A 12580-nucleotide genomic window follows, 5' to 3' on the forward strand; every position below is an offset into this window, starting at 1 on the left:
TGTTTAGTTGTCGCATTGTCGCATTGTTGTGTTGTTGTTTAGTTGTCGCATTGTCGCGTTGTTGTGTTGTTGTATTGTTGTTGTCTTCTCCACTTCAGTTCTAACCTTTGTTACTCTCTTCTCCTAACTTTCTCACCTTCCACTTTCTTCCTATCAAAATTTTTCCTCTGTGGCTGTGCAACAAAGTGCACAGCCACTTCTCTTTTTTTGATTTTATAATTTTCACTAAAATCACACCTTCCTAACCCTATCAACCATTTCAATTTTCATCCATCCAGTCAAAACTTATTCCACTTTTAGTTTCACTTGCACCCTCACTGCACCCGAGTGCACCCTCCAAATTTATTTTCCAAAAAAAATTATTTTAAAATTCCATTCCATTCTCTCTCCTAAATATATCACTCTGAAAAACACCCCATATTTATATCTATTTTCTTCACTAAGATATTTCACTTTTAATTTCACTTGCACCCTCACTTGCACCCTCTGCACCCGAGTGCACCCTCGAAAAAAAACTTCCCCAAAAAATTACAAATAAAATATCTTCCCATTCTATTTGCTTACCATATTCCACCCAGAACACCCCGCATTTTTCCCTATTTTTTTCGTCCACTTATCAATTTATTTATTCTTTTTTTCCTCTAAATTTTATTTTTCCCATATCTCCTTACCTAGAGCAGCTATTCACATGCTCTTTTTTTTATCTTGTAGATCTCGCCCACAGCTACCTGGAATGCCTATTGCCGCCCATAATTCTCAAAACTGACCGAGAAAACATCGAGGCTTCAGGTCAAGGGTGCAGGGTGCAGAAATGTCCACGCTTATAACTTTTCAACGGCTGAACCAGATTTCAAATGATTAGTACCGTTAGAAAGGTGTGATTTTTCTCTTTTTTTCAAGCCCGGAAAATCCCGAGGGTGCAGCGGCAATAGCCTATCGCCCCCTCCTTCTATAGAGTTGGTCAATAACATTGATCATCTGAGGTCGTACTCATGTTCACGAGCACTAGTACGATCTAAATCATTCTATACCTATCACTCCACCCAGGTCGTAGTAGTGTTCGCGAACGCTTGTACGACCCTCAACACCCAACACTGTGATCTAATTATTATTATTATTATCAACAGATTCATGCATGGCTGGATCCCATGTCCATCTACCTTATGGACTGGCCGAAAGAAGATCCCTCCGACCGTTCATATGTTCTTTTCGACTCCTTTCACCGGGATAGTTCCCTTACTTGTGCGTGGAATGTTGAGCTTGTGGTGAGTATGGCAAAGTTGTCATTAATCATCAATTGCATCTCATGATGGCTATCCTTCCAAGTTCACCATGCATGTACTTTCAAACATGGTCCCCCATTTTTCCAACTGGGTCGTTGAAATGACACATAGTCCTGACTATGTTCCGATTCCAGTCCCCAAAGATACCAAATTCCCTTCGGATTTCTTCACCAAAGTAAGCATCTACGAAGAGAAAGCGAAGGGAAAGGGAAAGGCCTCCGTGGATGACTCCTTCCCCAAAAAACCAGATCCACACAACAATGGTCTCTTTGGATCTGGGGTATTGGAACTCAGCTGGCACCAGGAGTGTCAGTATTGGCGGACAACTCAGGAAGTTTTTCGCACGTGGAACATGCAATCGCAAACACAGCGAGACCATGTTGCATACCGCAATTCAACAGACCGTCTTCACCGGGCGATGGCTGTATACCAGCCAATCAAGATTGCTGAGGGAAAGGGTTCAAATACCCATCGCCTCTCGTCCAAATTCCGCATCGCCATGGTGCTCCTATCCCGTCATGATACCAAATGCCGTCGCCCCCTGATGCAAGGCAATGGTATTACTCCATTTCTATACCTCTCACTTCTAAATGCCCTCAAGCCTTGGACTGACGAAGATCCCAGTGACTTCGACTTTGTCATTGGCCATGCCAAGAATTCGAAGCAAAACAAAAATGAGTACATCCAGAACCCCGCTCTCTCTTTTTGTTCGACAGCTCCAGGGCATTGGTGATGAGTCTGGGGATGAAGTTGATGAAGAAACTCATTTGGGGGGCTACAAAGCATGTCGACGAATCCATGCAGGTGACATCCGAACTCTTCGTGATGCATTCAAGGACATGGGCTGGGTCCACAGGGGGGACAATCGCAATGGCCCAATGGACGATAACCTCATTAATGCATGGAATGCATTTGAATCCGTAAGTTGTATACCAAATAAATATTTGTGATGCAGGATAATAGATACCAACCTGCTGCTTAGGCACTCCGACGCCACTCAATACTTTCATCTCTCAACCATGTCATTAGCAGAGAGCAGAAGGACATTGGCAAGACGACAATCAAGGGTTCCCTGTATGACGATGACCTTGATGTCAAAGAGTGGTTGCAATCATCTGGGTGGGAGTTCAGCCCAACGTTTTACAAAGGACCGGTAAGTTTTAATAATAATAATATTGATCATGGTCTCAATTGCTGAGTGATTCTGCTGTTCAGCAACGGTCCACTAACTCCAAACCGCTCCCCGACTTCCTGAAAGGGAGTAATGATTTTAACACTGTGGTCAAAGTGAGTTCACTCAACTGTTTGATGATTCTGGGCATCCCACTCAATAATTATGAACGTCCACCGCATCATATCCAGGCCAATCGTGACACCGTGATGAAGGATCTGGAGGAGAAAGAGGATGAAAGTGAAGAGGATGAGGACAAGGAGGACGAGGACGAGGATGAGGATGAGGATGAGGAAGAGGACAAGGAGGACAAGGATGAGGATGAGGATGAGGAGGATGAGGGTGAGGACAAGGATCATGAGGGAAATAATAAGGATGATGTCAGGGGTAACCCTACAGCATCGTCCTCACCTCTCACTTCGCTAGGTGACACACCTCCACCACCCACCAAACGTCCTCGCCCTCCTGGGTCCTTACCAACATCTCCATCTGCCATGCCAACCAAACGTGGCAGAACCGCTGCTGACCCAATCCCAATTGTTTCTGTGCCCACCCGACAGAGGGCTCGAGGCACCACCTCCAAGACGACTGGTCCCTCATTGTCAAAAACGAAACAGAAAGGTGATGATGGAGACCTGGTGCCAAACACCACTGGTCTCAAAAGGCTCGGGGAGTGAGTCCCTCTTCCGCTGATTGTCCTGATTATTGTATTCTTGTATATACAATATGATGTCCACCCACACGCATATATAAATATGATTTTGTCGAAATGATTCCAGTAATTATTATTCCAGACCTCACCCAAGGGATCGTATTGATGTTCGCGAACATTAGTACGATCTGGAGTTGACAAAGCTGGTAAAAATGCTGTCAGGTGAAGATGGCATTGAATAAAATATATGATCCCAGGGAAGGGTTGTCACTAGAGTTGTTTGATAGTGGTCGTATTTATGTTCGTGAACACGATGACGACCAAGAACTTTGCGGTTGTATTGTTGTTCGCGAACACGGATACGACCTATGGTGAACAAGGAAGGGTTGTTGCCATTTTTTTTGTAGAAAGTTGATTTGATAGTGGTCGTATTTATGTTCGCGAACATGATGACGACCAAGTTCTTGGAGTATAGGTTGTTTCCAATAATTGATTATTGTGTATGTTGATATTTGCAACCACCACAACGAGCAACTGGCTCAGATATGGTACTAGTTATTTGCAATTGTGTTTTGAAATTCCCAATCCATTGAACATCTCTCTTTTGGCTGACTGAGCATTTCTGCAACCCTCTTCCTCCTCACCGCCATGGCAAACTTTGGGGATCCCGACAATCATCATGATGTGATCGAGCCAGTCCCCATTGAAGCAACAATCCCACCTTTTGACCTGGAAAATCCACAGGCTGAGGAGGCCTATGGATCAGTAAGGCAGGATGTGATTGCTGGGGCCATGATAGGCACAAACAATACTGCCTCCACCATCCGTGAACGAGACCGCTACTATCGGAGGGCTGAACAACTCTTGAAGCTCAGCCTCCTCCAAAGACTCTATGAAGAGGGAAGTGGTGCAAAGGCATTACGCCTCCTAAAGATGAAGAACAGACTGGATGTCGACGCAAAGTTTTACAAACCTGGAAATTCCGCTCTCTTTACATACCGGATGGAAGGTCACCATATTGACTTCTCACTCAAAGTCCCTGATCGCATGGGTTTTGATGTCATCCTCCCTCCCCCCTCCATTGGTGTGAACACCACCTGGTGTTTCAACCTGAACTTGCTAGGATCCGTCCGGCCATTCTTGAACCACAGAGGCGACCTTGGTTTTGACCCAACAGGCAGAATGCTGTTCATTGGGACACACAACCATGACAACGTCTTCCTTGCAATGGCACCACGGACCTTTGTTGAGGGCGATGATGAGCCAGTGGCACCGGGGACTCAATCTGGGCCCACGACGATGACTCACACTCATGTCCGGATGGCAACATGCATCATTCTCTGGGCAATGGGCCGCATTCCACACCGAGACTATTCGACACACAGCCTCTATATCGATTTGGGTGAAAGACTTGACAAGTACAGAGCCATCGCGGATTGGGTGTAGGTTGACACTGCATTACTTGCAATATTCCCTTGCTGATGCTGATCAAAATAATAGCTCGAAACAATCTTTCAAGGCAATGCTAAACCTCCCAGATGTCCGCTCCATGCATGACACGATGCAGCTTTATGAATCTCATTTCTTTTCCAATGCGCCCGAAGAATGGCATGATGACCCTTGGTTTGAGGAATCAGTGCCCCTGATTGTTTCGATGAAGTATGGTCAAGACCTTCCTCTGGATACAGAAAACTTTCATCAGACGATCACAACATTTGACCACAATAATTCCTTTGAGCACATATCACGATGGAGCTTGGCACTTGCAAGCCACCTGCGGTAGGCTGTTACGCCAATATATGATAAAGATTCCTTTGCTCATGATGTCTTGACTCCCTAGTGCTCTTCCTGTGGCGAAAATGCAGAACATTGATCCAGCTACCATCCTAGAAGCACGTGGAATGGTATTTGATGAGAATGAGCAAGAAATTACGGATCTTGCCAGTCTTCCCTATGAGGATATAGATGGAAAGGAGATCAAGATATTTGATTTGGAGGGGACACTCGTTCCACGAAGAGTCCCATTCTTCAGTCCAACAGCCCCAGCAGGAGGCCCACTATTCCAGTTGGACAATGTCACCTCAATGTTTGATCACTTCCACCATGGGGACCGGAGTGGCCATGTCGATGTGTCCATATATCCCCAAGCCTTCATGACACGGTATGGGCATTTACAAGCCAATACTGTCCTCCCTGAATTCCACCAGGCAGCACAAGCCATCAACAGTGGTCTACTATCTCGTGAGAGGCCAGTGCAGACATCTAGGGACCATGACAGTCCGGTGGGACAGGATGAGGAGGATCCAGACTATCAGCCCTCAAACCGATCATCACCATCGGATGATGATCAACCGCTTGCTGGAGAAGAACTGGATGAGGTTGAGGACCTGCTGCATCAGCATGCGGTGGAGCCAGTCAAAGGGGTCTTCTTCCAGGGATACAATCTTCTCCAGCATCGGATTGCACGGCGATCAGGAGGAGCAGAAACCATGCATGGCGTGGTCACTGCAGCTCTTGCTGGAGATTATGCCCAACACACTGAACGTGCGAAAGCTGAAGAGATGTTTTCGTATGTTGAGAGAGAGATGCCATTTGACAGGATGAAGGCCAAGCTCAACTCGGATGTCAAACCACCAACTGATCTCCGGCTAGAGAACTATTGGACTGTAAACTTTACAGGCATTGCCGAGAAGAAGCGGACTGGAAGGTGAGATGGCAATAATAAATCTTTATTTTATGGTCAAGTGGTACTGAAGTTCATAATATTCTGAAGGTCTGTGTTCGAAAAGATCATCACCCCCCTTCTAAACACATGGGTTGACCCATCATTGGTGGAAAAACTCAGACATCATATGGTAATCTTCGAACCAGAGGTGCATATAAATATTGCTTCTTCGACGGGCCTGAATAAAGTTAATATTGTCACATTTAGGTTCTTCAACAAACATACCTTTGGACAACCTATCCTCTGTTCTGGGGCATTGATCACATATACCATTGCGAGGTCCAATGCAAAAAAGAGGGACACCCACCAAACCTGCTGCGGCGCGAGTTGGTTTCTGCCCTTGAACGGGCTGGAAGTTTTGGGTTTTGTGGAGCAGGCAGAGTGTTATCCACATATGTGATGGACCCTCTGCTGCTATCAGTGGGGATCAAAGAAACTGGATTCCCATCTCTCAGTGACGTTGTCAGCATCCACCCAGAACGCATGGAAAAGATTGAAGTTGATGCTTCTAAATGGCCTCGAGATCCTGATGGGGTTCCACGTTTTGCTTCAAAGCGTGTAGTGCTTTATCACTATTCCCAGAGCACATATGAAGTAAGTGTCCACATTTCTCTCTGACTTGCAATTGGTGATTGGCAAGGTCAATGGTTGTTTTTCTGCTCGCGAGCACTTGTACGACCTTCCATCATTTTCTGGTTGTTTATGGTAACATAAATAATCATTATGATGGTCGTCATTGTGTTCGTGAACACCAGTACGACCCAGCCTTGTCATTTTATGGCCACTCCCAATGAACCAGATGCCAGAGGCTGACCACATTATTGATATTTCTAGAGAATAAAGGCAACCTGCTTCATTGAGCTGATCCACAAGGGTATCCATACCGATATCAGTCTTACCTCCCTCCCACTGCCAAGGGAGAAGAAAGTGATCCGATCACTGGCAATTTATGCAGTTGAAACACTTGAGAAGGATGCCTTGTATGAGATTGAAAAAGGAATCAAGAAATTCATCCAAGGATGCTTACCCACAGCAGATCAAGAGCAGCGACAACGCCTGAAGCGTCAAGAAGACTCACTCAAGGCACTAGTGCAGTGTCAGCACCCATTTGACAATTCCCGCAATGCTACAGAACGTCAGATTCTTGCACTCGCCACCTCCAGCCAGACCATTCACACCATATTAAAAAACCTCCCTCACATGGATGTCTATGAATGGGTCCGGCATCTGTATGACATGGTTTCTCCCCCAGACCCAGCTAAGGAGACATCAAGGAAGAGCACAAGTTCACGTCTGGGTGCACCCTTGTTTCAAGGAGGGTCTGCCCAAGAGGTGCTGATGCAAGTGTTTGCAGCATTGCGGGAACTTTCCACTGGCTATGGTTCCTGGCAGGCACAACGGGAGTTCTGCATTGAGGCCATCGTGTACCAGATGGATTTAAGTCGCATCTACCGATACCCTCATTCTCACACCTATCCCTCTGGGAGGCAAAGTCTTTGGGCTCAGTATCATTCATGGGTGGATTTGGTGTACCCAACCCAGAGCCAAAGATCAATGCATTCTGACACAATGACTGATCCTGATCGCCTTGCTGCTAGGATTGCCAGCACCCAGATTGCAGACAGCAACCCACAGGCATCATGGAATTGGATGGAGACAAAGCTGTCTGACCTTACATGGATTGTCAAGCGGTCTCGACTCCCACTGGACTGGATTCAAGCAGAGCAGCTGGAGAACCCAGTGTGCAATGAACTGACAGAGTGGCTCAAAGAAAACTATGACCACTTGGATGCCAGATTTCACATAAGCCTCATTGCTGCATTGGTTCTCACAGCCTGGGCTCCGTCCCATCGAATCAAACATAATGAGGGCAACATTCCATCAGAACGCAAGAAAGGCGCAAACATGGTGGAGTATGCACACAGCCTTGTATGGGATCATGAATATTGGACAACTCAATCAGGATGGAAAGCCAAAGTGCCACTCTTCCACCTGTGGCTGATCTTTATCTCAGCCATTGTAGTGGAGGAGAGTCCTTGGTGGCAAAGGGAGGAACGAAAAGTGCGGACTCAATCAATCAAAAAGGCATCCCGTACACCTGAGCAGGAGGAGAATACAAATATGATGAGTGCTTTTCATACCAAACTACGTATGTCCTCCCACTTATGTTCACACTGGCTTAGAGGAGCTAACAAATAATTATTATTTATTCTTCACAGAGCGGAAAGGAATCACAGTGGCTATCCTTGCCCGACTCAATCTGGTGGAGGCCTGCAGTCCCAATGCTTTCAAACCAGGAAGCCGCTTTCTGAAGGACTGGAAACTCCATACAAAGGCAACGCTTGGAGCTGGGCTGGCAACGGTTTACAAGCACCTGGCACAACCAGCACACATGTGTCCTGTGTTCTGTGCAGTGCGTCACTTCTTGGGTGATGAGTGCCGCAGACTACACATAGGAGAGAAATTCCGGGTCCCAGCCTTTAAGATGCGTGTCCCTTCCAACTCATTGAGACACAAGGCTTCAGAACAATCCCTACGTGAAGATTCAGAGTCATCAGATGATGATGATGAAAATCCTGGGGTGAGTGCCCGTCCACGCAAACGTCATCGCATCCTCTAGCCATACTCTTGAGAACCTGGTCATCATCATATATTTGTGTACATAAGTACAACTGCAATCACAACTCTGTTTTCATGCAGGCATGGTCGTATCCATGTTCGCGAACAACGATACGACCCAACTGATAGCCATTTTTTTGCAATCTCATTCATGTTTGCTACCTTATCATTGTGCATACACATCAGTATGGCCCTGTAAACAAAATGAAGATAACAGTTGCACAACACATCTAGCCAAGTTTGTCCAGAGGTCATACTAGCGCTTGCAAACAGGAATACAACCTTACCGTATGCATCAGTTTGGAAAGATGTGAAGATATACCAAGTCAGTGTGGAGGTCGTACTAGTGCTCGCGAACAGTAATACAACCTCGCCACCTAATAATTATTCTTCAAAAATCAACCAGGTTATCTTATTGTTTGCAAGCGTGAATATTGACCTTAGCATTGACTTGTAGATGGGAATTATGAGTTTAGAAAATGTGAAAAAATATGTCAAGTCAGTGTGGAAGTCGTACTAATGCTCGCGAACACCAATACAACCTTGCAACATCATTCTTCAAAAACCAACCAGGTTATCTTATTATTTGCAAGCATGAATATTGACCTTTACATTTTGACTTATAGATGGAAGTAATACGACCACAGACCAGTCTTTTTTTTTCCTATACAAGGAGCAGGATCTGAGATGCTAGGGGATGACTGCTTTTGCTGGAAGTTTGGAAATCCTACTACGACCATGGGGGACTTTGGCATCGACACGGGGTCATACACCAACCCGAACCAGTGGGTTTATTTAACCTATAATTGTTGCTCTCCTGGGCGGATCCTGAGATAGGGGACAGGAGAAGCAGCTCGCGTTTGGGAGTTGTGCAAGTCGACACTAGTTGCCATGACTGTTGCCACTCAAGACAGCGCCAATTCTCCTGGCGGACTCCACGATGGGGCACACACAGGATGGCTTCATCATTTGAAGTTCCACCACATTTCTCAGAGTTTTTCCCAAGTCGGACGCATCGTTACCACGATACACAAGCCCCTTCCTGAGCCAGACGACCATTTAAACCACATTCCTCTCACTTTCATTTCGATTTCCCCCGAGTGTTCACAGCGTCGCTGGTTCAAGCCCAAAGAGCTAAAGCCTCCCGGCCAGCTTGGAGTTCCCGCTTTTGATGACGGTCCAGAGCCCGTGCACTCGCATGATGCCCCAGAGACAAGTCCAGTACACGACAGCGCTGAGCACAAGCTAGAAGAGCTAAGGCCGGGAGACCTTAGTGACGAGAATCCATTCATTTTCGAACGCGAAGCCGATCACGTTCTCCAGTACCAAGTTGCGCGCACGGCAAAAGCCTTGGTATAGAGCCAGTTGACGATGGTGGGGTGAGGTGGGTGTTGATGGTTGGATGGTTGGATGGTTGGGTGATTGAGCGCGACAAGATCCCGTGGGAAAGTTCTGAGGTCACATGGCATTCAACACCATGCGGACTTCTTTCTTTCTTGAATCAGCAGTTTTTTATCTTGACTCCAGTCTCAAGCGGCAACAATCTTCTTGTATTTGACTCTGGGACTCCAGATGCTTGGATCCTTTTACTTCTTGTGTTCAGTGATGTAAATCGTCGATATGCGCAGTAGAATTAAAACTCAAATGGAAACAACAGCATGGTTTCACATGTAAAAATAAGTGCCTCTAAAGGGATCTGTGTGCTTTTGTCAGCTTGAGGAAAGCCTATTGCAATAGAAAGAGTGTCGGCACCTCCAGGAGGAACAGAAATACAGTGACAACTTGAGTCACAATTTTTGTGACACAACAAGCGGTGATGCACACTCTGTTCCTCCAGGGGGAACAGAAAATGCAGTGACAACTCGTGTCACAATTTTTGTGACTCAACCGGTGATGCATACTCTGTTCCTCTAGGGGGAACAGAATGCCTCTGTGACAATATTTTGTTACAATATTGTGACACAAGTGGTGATGCATGCCCATTCAAAAATTTCCACTATGCTTTCGTCAGCTTGAGGAAAGCCTATTGCAATAGAAGGAGTGTTGGCACCTCCAGGAGGAACAGAAATACAGTGACAACTTGAGTCACAATTTTTGTGACACAACAAGCGGTGATGCACACCTGTTCCTCCAAGGGGAACAGAAATGCAGTGACAACTTGTGTCACACTTTTTGTGACCAAACCGGTGATGCATACTCTGTTCCTCTAGGGGGAACAGAATGCCTCTGTGACAATATTTTGTTACAATATTGTGACACAAGCGGTGATGCACACTCTGTTCCTCTAGGGGGAACAGAATGCCTCTGTGACAACATTTTGTTACAATATTGTGACACAAGCGGTGGTGCACACTCTGTTCCTCCAGGGGGAACAGAAAAGGCAGTGACAACTCATGTCACAATTTTTGTGACTCAACCGGTGATGCACACTCTGTTCCTCTAGGGGGAACAGAATGCCTCTGTGACAACATTTTGTTACAATATTGTGACACAAGCGGTGGTGCACACTCTGTTCCTCCAGGGGGAACAGAAAAGGCAGTGACAACTCATGTCACAATTTTTGTGACTCAACCGGTGATGCATACTCTGTTCCTCCAGGGGGAACAGAATGCCTCTGTGACAACATTTTGTTACAATATTGTGACACAAGCGGTGGTGCACACTCTGTTCCTCTAGGGGGAACAGAATGCCTCTGTGACAATATTTTGTTACAATATTGTGACACAAGCGGTGATGCATACTCTGTTCCTCCAAGGGGAACAGAAATGTGGTGACAACTTGTGTCACAATGTTTGTGACCCAACCGGTGATGCATACTCTGTTCCTCTAGGGGGAACAGAATGCCTCTGTGACAATGTTTTGTTACAATATTGTGACACAAGCGGTGATGCACACTCTGTTCCTCCAGGGGGAACAGAAAATGTAGTGACAACTTGTGTCACAATTTTTGTGACTCAACCGGTGATGCATACTCTGTTCCTCTAGGGGGAACAGAATGCCTCTGTGACAATATTTTGTTACAATATTGTGACACAAGCGGTGATGCATACTCTGTTCCTCCAGGGGGAACAGAAGTGCATCTGTGACAACATTTTGTTACAATATTGTGACACAAGCGGTGGTGCACACTCTGTTCCTCTAGGGGGAACAGAATGCCTCTGTGACAACATTTTGTTACAATATTGTGACACAAGCGGTGGTGCACACTCTGTTCCTCTAGGGGGAACAGAAGTGCATCTGTGACGACTTTTTGTCACAATTTTTGTGACACAAGCGGTGATGTATACTCTGTTCCTCCAAAGGGGAACAGAAATGCAGTGACAACTTGTGTCACAATTTTTGTGACCCAACCGGTGATGCATACTCTGTTCCTCTAGGGGGAACAGAATGCCTCTGTGACAATATTTTGTTACAATATTGTGACACAAGCGGTGATGCATACTCTGTTCCTCCAGGGGGAACAGAAGTGCATCTGTGACAACATTTTGTTACAATATTGTGACACAAGTGGTGGTGCATACTCTGTTCCTCCAGGGGGAACAGAAATGTGCAAGCCAAAGTAAAACTTGCTAGAGTGCCCTACTGCTTGATGCCCTAGCGCTAGGGCAAGCTGAACCTGGTCCCTAGGAATTTTTTGACCCTAGGGCAGGATGACCCAGGTTAGGGCTAGGGATCCTGCCCTAGGGATTTTTCAAACCCTGGAACCCTAGGCCCCCTCTTAAGTTGCTCTACTTGGTCAAGTGGCTAGGCTATGAAGGGACCGACGAGGAGACACAATGGCTCCTTGCTGGTGAACTCGATCACGCCTCCGACCTCGTCGAAGCGTTCCACTCTCGGTATCCAGCGAAGCCTGGACCCGAAGCTCCTTAGGAACCCCGACTCCTCTCCCATTTCTCCTTTCCCCTCCGCTCCTCACTTCCGTTTTCATTTCCATTTCCTCATTTGTTTTTCTTCCTGTAAGTGCAGCTCCCCTTGTCTTACTAATTCTGGGCCTTCAAGGGTTCAGGCCTAAGAAGGGGATACTGTCATATCCATTCCCGGCCATCGACTTCCGGTCCCTCCGATCCCTCCGATCCAACTCCGCTCCTCCCTCGGAGCCCCCATTATTCCGCAATCCTCTCGGTACCCCT

At 46.4% G+C, this 12580-nt stretch overlaps 2 protein-coding genes across 2 annotated transcripts; both read left to right on the plus strand.

Moving 5' to 3' along the window:
* Positions 1-1148: 1148 nt before the first annotated feature.
* EI90DRAFT_3195972 (uncharacterized protein) lies at positions 1149-3304 on the plus strand (the record flags this gene model as incomplete). Its single annotated transcript, XM_039066405.1, has 7 exons — positions 1149-1265; positions 1327-1920; positions 2000-2203; positions 2266-2436; positions 2499-2570; positions 2646-2694; positions 3234-3304. The coding sequence occupies 7 exons, from the start codon at positions 1149-1151 to the stop codon at positions 3302-3304; spliced, it is 1278 nt and encodes a 425-aa protein (XP_038907847.1).
* A 450-nt stretch (positions 3305-3754) lies between these two features.
* Positions 3755-9809, plus strand: EI90DRAFT_3023485 (uncharacterized protein; the record flags this gene model as incomplete). Its single annotated transcript, XM_039057870.1, has 12 exons — positions 3755-4548; positions 4607-4885; positions 4947-5675; positions 5706-5813; positions 5852-5879; positions 6039-6425; positions 6666-7980; positions 8051-8412; positions 8668-8775; positions 8908-8948; positions 9098-9239; positions 9288-9809. The coding sequence occupies 12 exons, from the start codon at positions 3755-3757 to the stop codon at positions 9807-9809; spliced, it is 4815 nt and encodes a 1604-aa protein (XP_038907848.1).
* Between the last annotated feature and the right edge of the window lie 2771 nt (positions 9810-12580).

This window comes from Cantharellus anzutake, assembly GCF_015039405.1.
Source record: "Cantharellus anzutake strain C23 chromosome Unknown EI90scaffold_213, whole genome shotgun sequence".
Taxonomy (NCBI): Eukaryota; Fungi; Basidiomycota; class Agaricomycetes; order Cantharellales; family Hydnaceae; genus Cantharellus; species Cantharellus anzutake.